This window comes from Amblyomma americanum, chromosome 4, assembly GCF_052857255.1.
Source record: "Amblyomma americanum isolate KBUSLIRL-KWMA chromosome 4, ASM5285725v1, whole genome shotgun sequence".
Classification (NCBI taxonomy): domain Eukaryota; kingdom Metazoa; phylum Arthropoda; class Arachnida; order Ixodida; family Ixodidae; genus Amblyomma; species Amblyomma americanum.
Window position 1 is genome coordinate 50,464,107 of NC_135500.1, and position 19,256 is coordinate 50,483,362.

General features: G+C 47.3%; 1 protein-coding gene across 1 annotated transcript in view; it reads right to left on the bottom strand.

The window, feature by feature from the left end:
* The window catches only part of LOC144127939 (U1 small nuclear ribonucleoprotein 70 kDa-like), a 63,454-nt gene that overhangs the window by 19,710 nt on the left and 24,488 nt on the right, over positions 1–19,256 (bottom strand). The window contains exons 7-8 of the mRNA XM_077660955.1: positions 8,548–8,649; positions 5,481–5,571 (exon numbers count right to left, since the gene is read on the bottom strand). Of these exons, the coding sequence (XP_077517081.1) occupies positions 5,481–5,571; positions 8,548–8,649 (193 nt within the window). The remainder of the gene's footprint in view (positions 1–5,480; positions 5,572–8,547; positions 8,650–19,256) is intronic.

Below are 19,256 nucleotides of genomic sequence, written 5' to 3' on the forward strand. Positions count from 1 at the left end.
TTCAAACCCCACAACTCGCACTTCTTTCAAACGAATGCCATGGTTCAGAGGGTGCCATGTTCCACTGCTGAAATGAATTCATGTGAGGTACAGTGCCGCGAGAACCAGTTCATGCGTGCAGGTGAATCGAACGGACCTATTAGTCGGGTACAACTCAAGAACGAAGCAGCACATGCCCATCAAAAGAGGTCGCCCAGCCAAGTGCGTCGACCGAACAGTTTTCTGTTTGGTCTCCACCGGTGCGCTGCGACAGCACCAGTGGAAACTGAAGCCGCCATGACCGACTGATGCCGAACATGACCCCACCGAGAACATTCAGCGCTTTCGCGCAAAAGTGAGCCCCCCCCCCCCCCCCGCAGCTGAGACAATAGACGGGGGTGCCACACCAACTATTACCCTGTCCTTTCTCCCTGTATTTTTCACATTTTTATTTCCCTCCTACCTGTCAGCTCGCTATCCCTTTCCTTTCTGCTGCCCCAGCTTAGGTGCTCCTAGAGACGATGGCAGATGCCGAGGCAGCAAAAATATTTTCCTTTCTTTTTGTGTTATTATTCTTTTAATAAACTACTACTGGCTATGTAGCCAAGGCTACGTGCAGACTTATCCCGAACAAAGAACATTCCACTCTCGACGACACGGGACAAAGCGCCGTCTCCTTCCCTCTCTTTCGCAGACTTGGCTGCATGCATATCCACAGAAATTGACGTGATTGGCTGGAGGGCTCCCTCTGAGTTGCATGTGCCGCTTCGTTCTTTAGCTGTAACCACGTGGTTGTAACCGACTATAGTGCTGAGAAGTCCCCCCCCCCTAGAACTGGCACAAAGGACCGCCTCCTTCCCTTTCCAGCTTATCCGAGAGCTTAGCGCCCCTCCTACGGTCGGGGTAGACTGGTAACGCCAGGTACAAAAGGCACAGATTACAAAAGGCACCCCCCCCCCCCCTCGTTTAGTGTTTATTCTCAGTCGGCCGAAGACGCCCTAAGTGCCTACAAAACTATCCCTTTGTAGCCGACCCCTTTTTTGGCAACGATCCAATTTCATCTCGACAAAGTGATTTTTTTTTGCACTTCACGGATTTTTCGGACTGTTCGATTATTCGGACCATTTTTCGGGTCCCTCTGAGTCCGAAAAATCGGTCAGCGACTGTACGTACAACTCAAGAACGAAGTGGCACATACCCTCAAAGGAGGCCCTCCAGACAGTAACGTCAACCGTACAGCTATCTCTGGCTATACAGCCAAGGCTAAACAAGAGAAGAAAGGAAATGGTCCTTTGTTCCTGTGCCGCGCATCCTTATGCCGAACAAACGTCACGCCACCTCTGATGCCGCTTGGACAAAGACGGTTACCCTCTTTGTCCCGGCTCTTTTTCCCTTCACCGTTCCACAACCATAGCCCAAATAAAGGAAGCCCCACTCATGACGACAAGGACAAAAGGGCCTTCTTCCCTCTATAGCTTAGCCTTGGCTGCATAGCCACAGAAAGCTGTTCGGTCGACGCACTAGGCTGGAGGGCCGCTTTTGAGAGGAACATGCTGCTTCGTTCTTGAGTTGCACCCGACTATAGCTGGTGATTGTCGTCCTTTATTTGTGTCACGCGCATTAGGCAAGCTAGCAAGCCGCAGTTCAGCTACCGTGTGTGGTTGTGGAAAATCCAACAAGGGGCAGGCAGAGAAAGAAATACAGTAAAAGCTCGCTAATTCGACACTGACGGGACCGCAAAAAATTGTCGAATTAACCGAATGTCGAAATATCGAATGAACCACAAAAAACATGAAATTTGCCCCAGCATGACATACCTTTATTTGGCAAAGAAGTTTGTTATCGTCGTCTGCTTTTTCGGGCGAATTTGAGCGGCTACAATAGCTCTAACAGCTGCTAGATGCTCCGCAGCACGCGAACCATCCGGAATTTGTTCACAGAAGTCTTCCAGCACGGACAAGGCTTCTGCGGCTTCTTTCACCGTGCGCTTCGGCGTTTGGGGCAAGTGCTCACAACCGTCATCTTCCGACGAATCGTCGTTGTCGGCGCCTGTCACTTCTTGGATGATTTCGTCCTCGGTCAGCTGACCGGCAATGGCGACACCATCATCGATGGACAGGTAATCCGCGAGCCGCACGGCAGGAGGCAAAACGCTGTCGAAACAGCTGTCGTCTTCTGTGGTTGCGTCAGCTGCTTCTGTCGGCAGTTCCCCCACACCGCAGTTCGGTTGCACAAAACCGCTGTGCCGAAAGCAGTTCGCAATAACTGCTGTAGGCGTGTTGGCCCATTCGTGCGCCAGAATGTTCAAAGCACTGAGGAGCGTAAGGTCGTACTTCTTCCCACCTTCCATACAGAGAAGCATGCGCTGCAATACATGCTTTCTGTACTTGCATTTTATATGCTGGATTATGCCCTGGTCCATGGGCTGAAGGGCTGCGGTTGTATTCGGTGGGAGGAACACAAGCTTAATCCATTCCAGGCCCGACACCTTGCAGTGAGCACTGCAATTGTCCACAACCATGAGGACCTTCCGTTTCTCAGCTCGAAAACGCCGATCCATTTGATGAAGCCAGGACTGAAATATGCTGGACGTCATCCAAGCCTTCCTGTTGGCTTGGTATTCAACCGGAAGGCACCGCGCGTTCTTGAAGCACCTCGGCTTCTGAGCCTTTCCGATCACTAGGAGAGGCACACGCTCTGTTCCCGTCATGTTGGCGGCAAGTAGCACAGTGACCCTTTCTTTGCTTCTTTTCCCTGCTGTGCAGGGGTCACCTTTAAAGGTGATCGTCTTATCCGGGAGTGCTTTAAAGAAAAGCGCTGTTTCGTCGGCGTTAAATATATTCGGAGCGTCGTACGCAGCTAGGTGTTCACGAAGCCCGGTGATCCACCACTCCTCGATCCTGTCTTCGTCCACGGATGCTCTTTCGCCACACACACTCTTAAAAGTCAGATTGTGACGGCTTCTGAAGCGAGCAAGCCAACCTTCAGAAGCTTTGAACTCTTCAAGGTTCATTTTTGTGGCGAACCTTTCAGCCTAGGCACAAATTAATGGCCCACTCACAGGGAGGTAGGCCTCACGTGCATTTCTAATCCATCGCATTACGGCTTCTTCGAGTTCCGGGTGGGCCGCAGTCCGCAGTCGTTTCCTTTTGTCACCGTAGGCTTCACTGTCAAACGCCTCCATAATGCTGTTTTCATTCTTCATGTAAGTGGCCAAGGTGGTTCTTTTAACATCATACTTGACCATCACGTCAGAGCGTGAAACACCATCCTTCAGCACCTTCAATATTTCCACTTTCGTGGCTAGGTCCTTCGCCTGGTTGTACTTCGGCCGCTTTGCCGGTGTCGCCATCGGAGCAGGACGCGATGGCGAGGCGTGCAGGCACGGCGCGCTACGCACTCGAAAACAGCACAGTAAACACGCTGGCAAAGCACGCAATATCCAGAAAAGGCGTGTTAAGGTTCAATAACCGCGATCGTAGCAGCAAGAAACACGGGGCAACGACGACACACGCCAAAACGAGACTTGCTGAAGATAGGGTTAACACGACGACTGAGCACGACTGCAAGAGGCAACGAAGCACAAAGAAAGACACCGGGCACTTCGGCCACTGCTAACCTTGCTTCCCTCGCCCTCTCTCGCACTGCTGATGACGATGACCGTACGGATGGCCTACGCTACATTCTTTTTTTCCAACTTTACAGCAGCGCCGCTCTTGGCGGGCCGTGGAACTAGGTCGAATTAACCGACGGGCGGTAAAATTTGTCCGAATTAACGAGAGTTTTGCCCCATAGACTCCTATATATAATTGTAGGGACCATGCGTGCAGGTCGAATTATCCGATTGTCCGAATTAACGGGGGTCGAATTAACGAGCTTTCACTGTATGCCGAGCCACCCCAGCCAACGCCTCCCCCCACGCACGACGGAGACAAGCAGCCGGGTTTGCCATAGTTCGTTTATAACCCTCCGAACGCAGGCACAGCAACAAAGAAAAGCCTTCACGCAGCAGGGGTCAAGAAAGGATCGGGCCCTTCGGGGGCAAGACGGGAAGCAACTTTCTCAGTCATGGATCAGTGTCGTAGCCTGGTGGCAGAATCTGAACTACTCGCAAGATGGCGGCAGTGGAACCGCCACCTTAAAGCAGGGCTGTGTATGTTGTGCAGTCTTTCAGATAAGAAAATGCCTGTGTGGGCATGAGGAGCAGCTGCTGGGACCCATTAATGCTGCCGCAAATTTTGCCAGAACAGTGTTTGGAAAGGTTTGGTTTATGGGGGTTTAACGTCCCAAAGCGACTCAGGCTATGAGAGACGCCGTAGTGAAGGGATCCGGGAATTTCGACCAGCGTGCACCGACGCTTTAACGTGCACAGACATCGCACAGTGCACGGGCCTCTTCGCCTCCATCGAAATTCGACCACCACGACAGGGATCGAACCCGCATCTTTCGGGCCAGCAGCCGAGCGCCATAACCACTCAGCAACTGCGGTGGCCAGGGTTTGGAAAGAGCAGCATCAGTGATCGCTCAGGTGGAACCACCCAGACATGCAATCGGGCCAGGCTTATTAACAGGACAGTGAGACAACTCCACCCAATCATTATCCCCGGTAAAAATTGATTCTCCCACCTTATCTGGGTACGATGCCATCTATGTTTAATGTTGGTTGTCAAAGACCAAATGGAAAGCAGCAAGACAGTCATGTTGAGGTGAGCTCATCGCAGGCGAAAAAGTGGCGATCGCTCGTGACGAGCTGAGGTCCTCATGAACCCTTAAGGCCTGGCCACAAGGCAGCATTTCTTCATTGTCACATCAGCATCTCAACCAACAACTTTGTTGTTCAGTGCGCGCGCAACCTGAGAACGTAGATAAAGCCCCTCAATTACCCCCTGTCTGTAGCTGATCATCCTATTCAGCGGTGGCAGGAACATACTGCGGAGCAAAGAGGACATTAGCATGGGGACAGAAGGGGTGCTCCTGCCTTTGCAGAAACTGACTGTGCCTATGGCAGGTACAGCAGCGGTATGGATTAATCCGGAAATTGCTGCCAATACGCAGCTAGTCACTGGCCCTCATCATTCCCCACCTTTGAGGCATTTCCAGTGGCAATGCCGAGATCTGGCATCGCCAAATATCTGTGTCTCCCTACGTCGCCTCGCTTCAGGCGTCGGAATTTTGCCAGCCATAATGCTGACGTGACACCGAAGCAACGCTGCCTTATAGCCGGACCTTTCAGGGGTTAAGACTCTGCTCGCAGAGCTAGCTCATGCATCTTAACACGAAACTTCTGCATTACAAGGGGAAGCTTGTAGATGCTGCAGTCATTAAGTGCAGCCCGGATGCAGCCATGTGCATATCAGCTGCTGCATGATAGCTGCACTGCGTGGGCCCATGCGCAACATTGCTGTGAACTGGTGTCACCAGGGAAGGGCACATCAGGCAGCCTTCCAATTATCAGGTTTGACACCTGCAAAAGGAAGCATGGAGAAACACAGGGCACTCACATGTAACGGTCGTCCATGCGAGAGTCCTCTCGGCCAGAGTGCTTGGTGTTCACATCCGGCCCACCTCGCCGCGTACCACCAAGGCCACCACCTACAGAGCACAGACGTGCAATCAATGAACATGGTTCACTCCAGATGGGCACAAAAGACCTTTCCCCCTTCCGTAAGGCAAACAAACTTTTCTCAGTTTCATGAAAATGGGTTTACAACAGCTCCTGGTATTGAGACACTGAAAGAACCTGTTAATTTTGTAATTAAATAATATAATTTGTCCCCATAAAACTCACCCTACCTGTGGTACAAGTACACTTAGAAAACATTTCTTTAGCCGGAAAAACGACAAAATTATGCCAAACAAGTTCACAGTTGAACTTTTCAAACACTTTTCATGCTCAGAGTGCTCAAGCAACGTAATCATTGTCTTTCATCGTAATTGCAGTTTACCTAGATGGGCTTATGGTACAACACAAACCGAGAAAAACAGACAGCATGTTTCAAGAGGCTGCAATTTAATTTTCAAAATTGTTCTAAAAGCTGTTCTAAAGATTCTGCAACTTTCATCCATATAGAGTAAAACCTCGCTGATATGTTTTTTTAATTGTGGAAAAAAGCGTATTATCCAGGAAAACGGTGTGATCCAAAGCGCCTGATTTTGGGAAATGTAACTGTTGAATGAGGTAAAAAGACATTTATTGACAATTTCACTTCATAAAAATTTCGATTCGCATTTCTCGGCACAAGAGCTGAACAGATCCTATTCCAGTGCTCGCTGAATTCAATCCGTGTTCGCGCTGTCTTTAGCGCGGAAGGAAATTCGTAAGGCATCCGGACCGTCGACGGCAGTCACGAAAGTAACCAAAATCTTTTTCGGATGCTTCGCCCCTAAGTACTGTGGGAAAGCCACCGCAGCGGCTGATTGTCGCAGTGTTCTTGCTTTTTAAGCTGCGCTTCACAGACCCAGCCCGTTCGTATATATGCGCATCGCTGTAGTTCTTGTAAGCTTCGCCTCCTTTCCCCTATGCGCGCATGCTAGTGCGCCGTTTTTATTTTTTGTTCTTGGAGATGGTGCTTCGCCTCGTTGCATCGAAGCGCTGCAGAGAAGCCACCACGGCGGGTGACTGCTGCAAAAAACCGTGTGCCCTCTCGTTCGGCCCATTTGTATGTTTGCCCATGTGCACTTAGTCAATAAACGTATAATACAACCACAATTTGTCGAATTTTTAAACGTAGTAGCCGGGAAATCGTGATTTCCAGGAACGTATTAATGGTGAAAAATATAGTTTGGTTTAACGTCCCAAAGCGACTCACGCTATGAGGGATGCCGTAGTGAAGGGCTCCGGAAATTTCGACCACCTGGGGTTCTTTCACGTGTACTGACATCGCACAGCACACGGGCCTCTAGAATTTCGCCTTCATCGAAATTTGACCGCCGCAATCAGGATCGAACCCGCGTCTTTCGGGCTTTTTTAGAATTCGACGAGTTTAAAAGTGCCGAACGTGTGAAACATGCAGGTAAAGCATGCGAAATAGTTTTGCCCCAGCATCTCAAATGGCGATGTAATCACCGAATAAAGCGGCGTCGACGTTGAGGCTTCTCTGCAGTGCACAGCGAGGAGCAGAGGCTCAACGCGGTAGGTAGGAGGAGTCAACCAACGCGTCAGCCAGTCCAGTGGCGGCTTGCCGCTCAGGCATCGGCGGAATGATAAGTAAATCAGAGTCCACGTATATTTTTATTTCTGCGGGCCTAATTTGCGGCTATAGTGTCTGTGACTGAAAATGTTTATTCACAGAAACCTAAAAACAAAATAAAAGTGAAAGCAAAGCCGCCATGGGACTGGCTGGCGCGTTGGTTGACTCCGCCTGCCTACCGTGTTGAGTTCAAAAAAAAGGCGGGAGCCGAGACGTTTAATCCGATTTAATTAGGGCTACCAGCCGCACAGGATAATTTGAAGTTTCTAAGAATGCCGGAAATGTAGATAGAGTTCCCGCTTTAAAAATACGAGTTCAGATTCCTCTTTAGTGCACCTTTAATGACGTCACATACGACAGCACTACGTTTCCAGCGAATAAACGGTTCTTTCACGGAAGAAAACCGATGCCATCTCACACACACACACACACACGAAGTGAATCTCACAAAGCATTGTTTAGCGGTATTGGACGGCGCTCAGTTTCGGCAGTAACGATGTCACGAGTTTCCTCGCACTTCCCTAATGCAGTGAGGAGTAGCCTGAACAACGTGGCGGTTTTAATCGACGATTACATCACCATTTTAAATGCTAGTGCAAAAAATAATTTACATGCTTTACCTAGTTCATGAATAACCTCGATTTATCAAAAAACCATTTCAGCTTCCCTTTAATGTCCGCGATTTTGAGCATACGAACCGAGAAATCGTGTGAACCGGGAACGTATCAAGGAGGTTTTACTGCACATCCTCAATATTTACTGAGGAGAGAAAAAAAAACACCAGCACCAAACTCGCTGCCTAGCTCTTTTGTCAAGACTGGTGTTTTCGCAGATGTATGTTAACCCTTTGAACTGCAGCAGGTCATATCACACTTGCATCAAGTACTGGCAAGCAAGAAATGGTGCACCTACATAATTTTGCATGCTGAATACTACTGAACTATTGAACACAGTGTGTTTTTATCTTCCTCTAATAGGCCTCCTTGGTATTGCGTGTTTATACAAGCGTGGGTTTACAGTTCAATGAGACCTATCTTGATAGGAAAAAAACATTTTGAAAAATTGCAAAGCTTTTGGGCCGTTTCTGTCCCAGTCAACAGTCCCTTAAAGCAATTTTCAATTCTGATACAGGTTGTCTCATACGTCTGAAAGACTGAGGTACAGATACGTACCACATTTGAGGTCACCTAACAAATTCATCGGTACAACTGTGTACCCCTTTTCCTACAAAAATGAGCAATCAAGATGGCTTGAAAGTGATCTCATTCAATTCCTAGAGTCATTCTGAGTGCAATTTTACTGTATGTATGCATGCGAGGCATACACACAGCTTGTGCCTCATAATGAGTTAATACAGACCTCCAGAGCATATACTTACCAAGGCGGCGGGGCAGCCAGCCCTTGACAGTTCGCCCCCGCTCGACGTCGACCAACACCCGGCGTCCGTCAATCTTCTTCCCATCGGCATGCTTGTAGGCCGCTGACACAGAACGAGGCCACTCACACTCAACATACGCCACCACGCTTCTGCCAAGAGGGAATAGCCCACCCTCGAACAACACCATGAGGGACACCATGGCCAGCCACTTATGCATGTCACGGCTGGACTAGAGGCAAGGCCTCTGATGTGTTTACAAGCTTGCCACTTAGATTCAAACAAAATAAGCTAGCTTTAACCAGCTAGGGCTATTGCCACTGCCCTCCTCAGTCCCAAATATATCCCTCCACACAGTGGAACAACTTTGCTGAGGTGTAAACTGACCTCCATGGAACCCCATTATTTAACATTTCAGGTACTCCACAACGATATGTAAAATGCTTAAAACCTAAGCTCTGAGGCCTGGTGAAATGCTTGCTAAAGGACTTGAATATGAAGTGGCTACCCTCACTGTGCTCGAGCGTGGTCCCCAGTGAAGCTCACTTACCGGAGTACTTACCGGAAGCTCGCTTGGAACTTACCGTCACTCCGGTTAGTGACAATAATAGCACCTCCCCTCCCCCAATCCCTTGCCCATTTGTTTCAAGCCCTAATAAAACAAGAGGCCTTACCACTGCTGGCGTTTCAACAGTCTGACACACTGGATTTGTCTAGCTTAAAGTAACCACAACATTTCAGTAATTTTAAGCATTACAAAGTAATAAAAAGGTTTTCCGCAGATTTAAACTACTAGAGTAACGAAACATTCGTGTCCCATCACTTGTTCGAAGCTGAAGGCTATGAATCCATTCGTGAACACACTCAAGCCACAGACCCAATAAGCACATTGTTAAACAAAGTACTTCGCTCAAAGAACACAACTCCGGCAGGTTTAAGGAAAGGTGATTAGACATACTTTGCTGGATCCGAAGCAGCTGTTCAAAACCCACTTACAGTGCACCCTAATCAATTAGCACTCGCTAAATTCGAACTTCTCATTATTCAAACTGACACTTTAGTGCTGCCAACATCAAGTGCACTTTAAAAAAGCTGCCTTACATACGGAAAAAAATTTCAATTCCCTTCCCAATCAACTTCCTGCAAGTCGACTGTACAAACTTCTCACGGGACAATTTTTCATACAAATCATGCAGTTCTTGCTTTCAGTATACACATAAACACACAAATAACATGCAAACAAAAACTGAACGAAGACAGAAAGAGTGAAACTTGAGATCAAAGCCAAATGTAGCCCACCTTCTAAATGTGCCTGAAAGCAAAGAGCTGAGTGGCCGGCACAGTACAACCTGCAGCCTTGCAAGGCGCAATGCTTTAAGCGTTACACAGATCAAGGGTCAGGAATGACACAGAAGACTGATTTCCTCTGCAATCATTTTCACAAAGTACCCTGAACTGACTAGGTTGCCAGAAATGCATCTAACATTGCAGCCATGGTCGGAATGGGTGCAAACAAGTGGCACTACTTCCCTGCATAGTTTGGTCCTTAAACAAAATGACAGTCTAATCCCACTCTGGTGCCATGCAGCCATGGGCATATTCAGTGGCACAATGCAGTACTGTTAAAGGTTGGGCTATTGTGCACTGCACAGCAACCACCACATACGATTCAAAGAGCAGCTTAATGATGTAGCTGGACACGCGCCCTCCTCTCCCACCAAAAGGACAAAACATACATCAAACAGAAAAGCAGTATCCACACATTACCAATCATACATAGAGCATTACTTTTTTGGCACTAGTAACAGACTGTACAATCACTGAAAGCTTACGTGATGCCAAAGCTTTCAACTGGAAATGATGAAGTGCCAGGTTACTTCAACCTGCTATCAACTACGTACTCTATCTCATAAGTCATTTGCAGCTCTAAGGCTGTGGCGATCTGAGCCAATCAGAAAGGCATGCGCCGCAAAACGTGTTCCTCCATGCCCCTCGCCCCGCGACTGGAGGCTGCATCCCTAGGAAGGAAAAAGTACCAAAGTCCAGCTGCTGCACAGAGGAGACTCGGTTGACTCGGCAGATGCCATGTTCAAAAATGGTGGCGCACCATTTTACAGCAGGCCTCTGCCGCGCTGCATTGTGCGTACTTACTCTGCTAACTGAACTAGAGAATGAAATGCCCGCTGTCCTTTCAAAACACCTTCTTGACCTACCTTTTAAATCGCTACAATAATTGTTGAGAATAGTCACAACAATGCTCAAATATTTGAAGAACTATTTACTCTCTTCCTTGGCCTCGATTAGACAAGAGAGCTGTACCTTTCACTGTGCTGCAAACAACTTGCGAGATGAAGTATACATAGCGTGCAGAGCAATACACTACCCTGTAATACCAACAGCAACAACAAGCTCATCCCTACACCAGTGCACTCTGCACTGTGCATGCGGCACATTCAGACAGACAAGGCACAGAGCAACAAACACTGTTGAGTTGAAATGATGGTGGCCTTCATATCTTGTAGAGCAGCGGCTCTTTGGTGGCAGGCTCAAATGCGACAGCACACAAGTACGGAGCTTTACCAAAATCCAGTCGAGCTGGATCACCAATGTCGCTTGAACAGAGTAATGGTAGACATTCTACATTAACAAGTGTCCCTGCCACAGGAGATGTTTCCTGTGTTACCACTAGCCTACTCACGCCAAACAAACTGACCACTAGGCTGACTCACTAGATGGCATGACAGCACTATCACTAGACATTTCTAGACATTTCAGTTCCAGACATCGAAAACAAAAGCAATTCACTGACAATGACCTCAGTCCAAAAAGAGGCCAATGAAAGCGAACTTTCAATAGGTCACAGCAACGGCAAGTTGGCAAAAAATGGTATCTGCAGGCCAAGTTCCCGCACATCCTTGGTGACAATGCAGCCAGCATCCTCCCGTCTTGTGGTCTGCCCCCATTTCTTCTTGGCCCACCAAGATTACACGAGGGCACAAGGGCACACAATATTGACAAAGGTAGTGTACATTCCCCACCAATAACGTCCGACGAAGTGATTATGCAATGCACACACGCAGCTCCCATTTTCGTCACCATTGAGTGTACAAGTCACGAAGTGCACCAAGAATCAAAGGCTTAAAAAGGTGAGTTACCATCTGATGTTATCTACAAACGGAGCCAGAAGTTCATGGAATACAATATTAAATTTTTATTCCATCGCCATCTTTCCAAGCGTAATGGAATAGACATGTGCAGCCTAATTGAGACGGCCACAAATTATGCACTTCAGCATTAGATCTCAAGCAGTGCATCCCATATGCCGAGACAATAAATTTCATTGACAAAGGCAGGTTCTTAAAACTTCTGACAGCGGTACACACTGATGCATGGCAGCCAGATGTGTGTACTTATGGCGGAAAGTAGAGCTAGATGGTGTGTACGCATTCTTTCCATCTGAAACAGTGCAAAGATGTGCCCTTAAGTGTGTCTGAAGTGTACATCTTCCGTTGCCGCCTTCACGCTGTTTCAGATCAAAAAACTGTGCACTTAAGCACATGGCAAAAGCTTATGAACCCGCTGTGCTTTTATTTGGAGTGTTACAGTCAAACTCATTTGCAAAGGCGAATACAACCAATTCCCAGAATTCACTACAATGCCGCCAGGGTGGGTAAAAAAATAAGAAAAGAAAAAAAACTTGTTGCGCAAGTTGCACACAGTGGTGGAGCTGACCTACCAGCAGCCCGAAAATAACACGAGAATCTGGTCTCTCCTATTACAGATGGTCACTATTCTTCCCATTTTACACAGTCACAGATGCAAGAGCACACGGCAAAGAAAAACTCAAACAAAAGAACCTTTCCTGGTGCACTGCCCTTTTGAAAATGTTCTTCAGAAAAAGCTCTGTAATGAACACACATTGCTACCAGATTACAGTTAAAAGAGTGGACAGGCTATCTATGCAGCTGCGCTTTAAGACTTAAGAGTGCCATGTGCAGAATAACCACGTCAGGACATGCAACAACATCAAAGATTTTATGCTGTAACGAGAAAGACGACGCGACGACTGCTGAAGACTTACGGACCTGTCTAGCTCCTTTCATTGCTTTTCGTCATGGGACTCCTAGCCATATACTCGTTCCCTTTAGGACCTCCCTATGCCGAATGAATGTCGGATTCGACATATCTGCACTACACTCCACAGTGGCAGTGTTTAAAAGCACCTTCACTTTAGGTGTTAAGGCCGTAACAGTGGCCACTTCCGTCTGCGCTATAACAAACTATAGGAACAGCTAAAAAAAAAAAGGCAGCGAGCGGCTTTTAAGTATTCAGAATTTTCCTCTCCTTCTCTCGAGGGTTGTTAAGGGAGACAGCAAAGGAGGGCCTTACCCGGACACACACCTTACCACCAGATACAAACCAAAGCTCCGTTTAGCGAGACACTAGAGCAGAGACCCCCGACCACGACATAGTAGCGAGAGTAGGCGCCCATCAGGCATCGCCAAGTCTGTGGTGAAACAAGACAGAAGACGCCGAGTCACCACACTGGCATGACCCCCTCAAAAGCCTCGGCCCACTTAGGGGGAAAAAAAAGTGCGGATTCAGCATGCTTTGCCACAGCACACCCCCACAATGGCTGAAGCATAAGTGGCACCAGCTGTTAACCAACGGTCACTATATTCCATCATGTTACATGCTGCAGTCTGAGATAGCGGCTCACGCCAGACTCAAAAGAGTTTCAGAGCAGTATGGCAGTTAAGCGGTATTAAGCTCGGAATAGTCTGTTCCGGCTTATGAAATGGCACGCCAGCTTATGGCCGATTCACCCGACGGTCCGTTCGCCGGCGGCCCGCACATCACGTGTTCATGCGCCACTAAAAACTGGCCTGCGATCCGATGACGCCACGCGGATGCGACGGACCAAAAGAGCAGACGACGCATGCGCTGGGTGTACCACTGTTGCCAGATTATTTTAAAGCGTTTGGCAACGCTGGTCAAACTGGTTCTTCCCCACCGACCCATGACTGCGATTGAATGGTGCAGGTGCGGCCCTTTGTCCAATTCCTCAATGGCCTGGGTCGTCTTGCTAGCTGAGTCGATCAATTTGTCATGGTAGCGAACACAGTGCAGCTTGTGAAAACAGAGCGCCAGCTCAACGCCACTCAGCGAAATGCGGCAGCCAAAATACTGGCAAGAGTGGTGGTTGCCAGAGCTAGCGCGCGCATCTTCACGGGCCGCCGCTAATTCCCGCAAGGGGAGAGGCACTTGAACTTTCTTGGTTGTCCAGTTCGCGGGCCGACAGCACGCCTCTTGATTTGGTGACGCACAAACACGTGATGCGCGGGCCGCGGGCGAACGGACCGTCGTGTGAATCGGCCATTACTGTCAGTGAATGGATAATAACTAATGTTCACCCATCTGCCACAAACAGCTTCCCCAAAGATGGCGTTAAAACTTTGTTCCAAGTCAGTGCACCCCACTCAGCATTCCCCGGATGCCAATTCAATATTCACTGCAGCGAGCAATGCAGCCAAGAGTGAAAGTCGGGGAGCAGTACGCAACTAAATGCTCTTTGGGGGGAAAACGCAGCCCCTCGTTAATATTTTCGACGACAAGCACTGAATTCAAGTCAGAACTGTGCTTCCTACAAGACAGCCAGTGAGTGCATCAGCAAAATATCGCAATTAATGCTGTTCGCCACAACTCGAGTGACTTCTACTAATCTTCCCCCAGACTTCCGACGACTTGTTCTAGGCATGTTCACACCTAGCAGTGAAAAGGATGGAAGCAGCAAAAGCAGCAAAAGCACAAAAAGAAGAAAGAAAAAGCGGATAATGTTGCAAGAACATGATCCCGGGCCATGCGCTGGAAGTGTTCATGTCCATGTGAACAGGTTCACTTTTGCACGTGTCAACTGTTTCCAGCCCCAAAAGCGGAGGTGACGGCTGTGTGATGCCCCCTTCCCCCTTTCCTGTCATGTCCCTTGGCTGATAGTGCAACCTTGCTGAAACAGGTTGCAGCAAGGTTGTACTAGATGCAGTATAACTTTGCTGTAACAGATCCAGTCTCAACAGATGCTACCGCATAACTAGGGGTTGGAGTTTCTGATTTAAAGAAAAAATTCAAACATAAATGTACACTAAATTCATTTTTACAAATTCAGTTTAAAACAAAAAAAGTCAGTAGCATTCAGATGCCACAGATTGCTGGCTGTTGAGTACGAGTAACAACTGGTCCCGAGAGAAGTAACACCCGCAAGTGGGCTTTTACCACACAAAGTGGATTTAACGTTGTTTGAGGGCGGAACAGATCACAGGACTGTCAACACAATGGTTTGGTCCAAGGCCCTTTCCCAATCATCAGGCTGGGGGAAATCTTGAAACCCCTAGAAAACCGGTGGGTACCCAGTGGCACCGTGCATCGAACCCAGCACCTCCCAAATGCGAGGCGGACGCTCCATCTTTTAAAACAACTTCTGAAAGCCAGGAGCACAGTTGTGCCTTTCGAGGAAATGCTCTGCTACTTTAGACAAATGCCAGGTGCAGTTCGAGAGGCTCCACTACTTGTCAAGCCTCGTCTACTTGCATAGCACCTGCTTACAGACTGTCATCCGATCAGAGCGGTTACTTGGCTAAAGGGGTCATGACATGGTCTACCAACAAATTGTGCTTTTACATTGCAGCTACCAGCCTCGATGCTGTTCTGCGTACTCAAAAATGAAGTAGGGCTCTATGCACGCATTTGAACTAGAAATTGCAATTAGAAGTTATCGGCTCAGCTCCTCCCCTGGCAGCAACAGCCAGACGTCACAACCCGACAGTGCCATTGTCTGCTGCAAAACTGCCACGCGCACGGTCGGTGCGGAGCGAAGCGAGCACCTACTTGAGCCTGACCGCGGCACGTTGTGGTGAAGTAGCAGAGACTGGGCAGAAGCTATACAGGAAAGGGAGGCCTTTGTTGCCTTTGTCCCCCTGGTGTGGGCTTGTCAGCACTATAGCGACCCTGCATCGTCTGTCCAACTTAAAGACCATTCATGCAGTAGATAAACCGCTCTTTTATTCAATTATTTTACCCTCAAGGCCTGGGGCATTACTGAGGGGAGTGGTTGAATGAGATAAATACCATACAGAAAAGATAACACGAAGCAGACAAATTAATGATCGACATATACAATGGTGGCTAATGCGGTTCTAAAATGAGTGTCTACAATGCTGGCAATCGATCCGGGAAGGTGGTTCAGTCCTTGGATGTTCGAGGAATGAAGCAGTTGCTGCATGTTTTCGTCCTGAGTGGTGCAATACCAACCTTGTGTGCGTGGTCCAGATGAGATGAGATGTACGAAGGCGAAGGGATGAGTGCGCTACGAATCTTGGGACAAATATGGAAAATTTTATGGAATAAGCAAATGCGAGAAAATTTCTGACGAGAAGCTAATGAAGGAAGGTTTAACATGCATTTCATTGATGATATACTAGCAGTACGATGGTAGTTATGCAGAATGAAACGAACGGAGTTATTCTGGACAAGCTACAGGGCATAGGTTAGGTTAGCACAGCTAGGGTCCCAGATGAATGCAGCGTATTCTAGTTTGCTACGGATTAGTGTCTTGTACAGGAGGACTTTAAGTGAGCTGGGTGCAGAAGAAAAATTACAGCGAAGATAATCAAGCATGCGATTAACATTGTTAATTATGGTGTTAATGTGAAGGGACCAAGTAAGATCAGAAGAGATTTCGATGCCGAGATAACGATAGGAAGTGACGGATTCGAGCGCACTGTTATTTAGGTAATAGACGCTAGGACTGCAGGAATTTCTAGACATGTAAGGCTTTACATTTAGATGTATTAAGGTCCATTTTCCACAAGTCACACCAATTAGTAATAGCATCGATATCATGTTACAAGGCATTAGTATCGTCCAAACTGCTAATTTCCCGAAAGACAACACAATCATCAGCAAATAAATGAATGTTAGAAGAAACAGAGTGAGGTAGGTCATTAATGTATATTAGAAAAAACAAAGGACTAACACAGAGCCATGAGGCAAGCCAGAGCCAGCGGAACATAATGAGGAGTTGCGATTGTTAGATGATACAAACTGGAACGGTTTAAAAGAAATTGTTCAAGCAAGAGTAGGATGTTAAGTTCAGGTTCAGTCTGGCTAGTTGAAGAGGAGGAGTCGATGATAAACTTTTTCAAAAGCTTTCTTGAAATCAAGAAATATGCAGTCAGCTAGTGAGCCTTTATCAATGATAATATGAAGATTGTGAGTGAATGATGTGATGCTAATTGCGTTTCACATGATAGAAATTTTCGGAAACCGTGCTGGGCACTGTTGAAGAACGAGTTAGTTTCCAGAAAGTTAGCGAAATGGGAGTACAGGATGTGCTCTAGTAATTTGCAGGGAATGCTGGTTAATGAAATTTGGCGGTAGTTGAGAGGAGAACTTTTGCTACCTGATTTGTGGACCGGAACCACCTTCCCGACTTTTCTGTCAGCAGGTAGAGTGCAGGAGTCGATAGACTGCTGAAAAATCTTGCAAAGCATAAGTGATGAGTATGTTAAGGTGCTTTTCAAAAATTTGCTGTTAATTAGGTAAGTGCCGGGGCTAGATGATGTTTTAAGGTTGTCAATTAATTTCATGATGCCGCTAGGATCAATGCAGACAGGGTCCAAGCAAAGCGAACAAAGAGGCCAAGATAAACTATATATGACTTCTGAGTGCACGGGGATGCTACATATACCACCGAAAAAAAAAAAACACCAAAGAAAAAAGCTCAAATAAACACCAAAGCAGGCCAGTCGAACTGTCAAGAAATAAACACAAAGAAGTCCAACCCCTAGATATAACATAAAAATGTGCATGTTGGCTTGGTCTTTCTATAACTTCATTTACAGCAGATTCGGTCACAAAATACATTCGCATAGAAAGGACTAATTTAGAATGCCAATAAGGTAGTTCGTGCTTCGTTACGGCAGAGTTTTCAGTAACAGCAGCAGCAATCATGTTAGCTGCCACTTTGCGACAAAAAACAGGAAAAAGCCTATTCTAAACTTAGGTCGATGGCACTAGCAGGTTAAGGAACGATGTCGGTACTCTTCTCTATGTAGCCCGTTGTCCTCTATGCGGTGCAGGCTGGGCCATTTTATGTTTATCTTCTTTTGTGCCCACACTAATTTATGTAGTTCTTAACAAACTACAGCTCGGACACCTTTCAGTCATTAACATGTCGCACAGTTGCCAACTTTTTCTCTGCGCGCTTTAGTTTAGTTTAGTTTATAGGGGTTTAACGTCCCAAAGCAACTAAGGCTATGAGGGACTGCGTGTGAAGGGCTCCGGAAATTTCGACCACCTGGGGTTCTTTAACGTCCACTGACATCGCACAGCCCACAGGCCTCTAGAATTTCGCCTCCATCGAAATTCGACCGCCGCAGCCAGGATCGAACCCGCATCTTTCGGGCCGGCAGCCGAGCGCCATAACCACTCAGCCACCGAGGCGGCTCTCTGCGCGCTTTGATGACATACATACTTCCTGCGAGATGTTGACATTATAGCACACACACAGGCTAGGACATCTAAAAGCAACAATGTAATTGCAAGGCTATCAACTGGTGGAGGCCAACTGGGATCGAGGACGATAAAATAGTGTGCCTGCCACATTTCGTGTTCGTGAGTCCAGCCAGGTGATGAAAAACTGCCAACCGTTGCCAGTGAATGGTCCGTTGGTTTCGGATTCCGATACTACTCATGTGCCGCACACTCCGGACGTTGATGATAACCAAGTTCACACTAGTGTCCCCTATCGCTCGTCTCAGAAAGTGAAAGCCAGCATCAGTGCACTGAGTAAGTGGATGGCATGCAGTTTAAATTATTGGGTGGCAGAACCAATTCGCACACAAATTGGCTAAGTTTTTTGCACACGGAGCTGTGTGCGCCCTAGCAAGACCGCGGGGCTTAGTTTGAACTTATTATTTTTCATTCTTTTTAGTTTGCCCCAACTTATTATTTGTTCCAAAGCTCAAATTAGAGACGCTTTCATGTGCAGAACTATGCACACATGGGGCATTCTACTAGTCGAAGGTCGCCCACAGCCAGCTTTGGTCCCACAAATAGCACAAATAGGTTGGCTCCACAGGTTGTGAGTATTCAATATTCTATTTGACCTGTGTGTGCAAGAAAAAACAAGAAAGCACTAGCGGTGGTGCTGCAGTGAGATGCTTAACTTACAGAAAGGGCCCTTCTATTTCAGGTTTTATTTTTTCAAGAAACTCTGAGATAAAAATCGGCTGAATGTTTTTAGTTCAAATTCAGGTACAAATTGGGTTATTCAGAAAAAATTCTATAATTTGGGCTTTTTCGGGCCCTTTTTTCTGCACCAAAAGACTATTTACTATAAGCACTCATTTTTTTTTTTGTGCAGGACACAGAATATTCTATTTTTGAAGCGAAGCTTCACTATGCTAGGTAAAGCCGATTTCACCGTGCATTGCCAGTTCACCTTCAAGTGAGCCAGAAGTCGAGTGTGGCTATAGGCCTTACCATATGTGGTCCGCCATGGTGTCGCACCACATCACCTTTGACCTTTTGATTCACCAGTAGAGGGCGGTAGAATGGGCCGCAGCGTTCATTGGGTGACCAACCTCTCACGATGAACCATTAATTTAACTGCCACCTGTCAGGGTAGGCGCACTGCCTATCCAGTGTGCGGAACG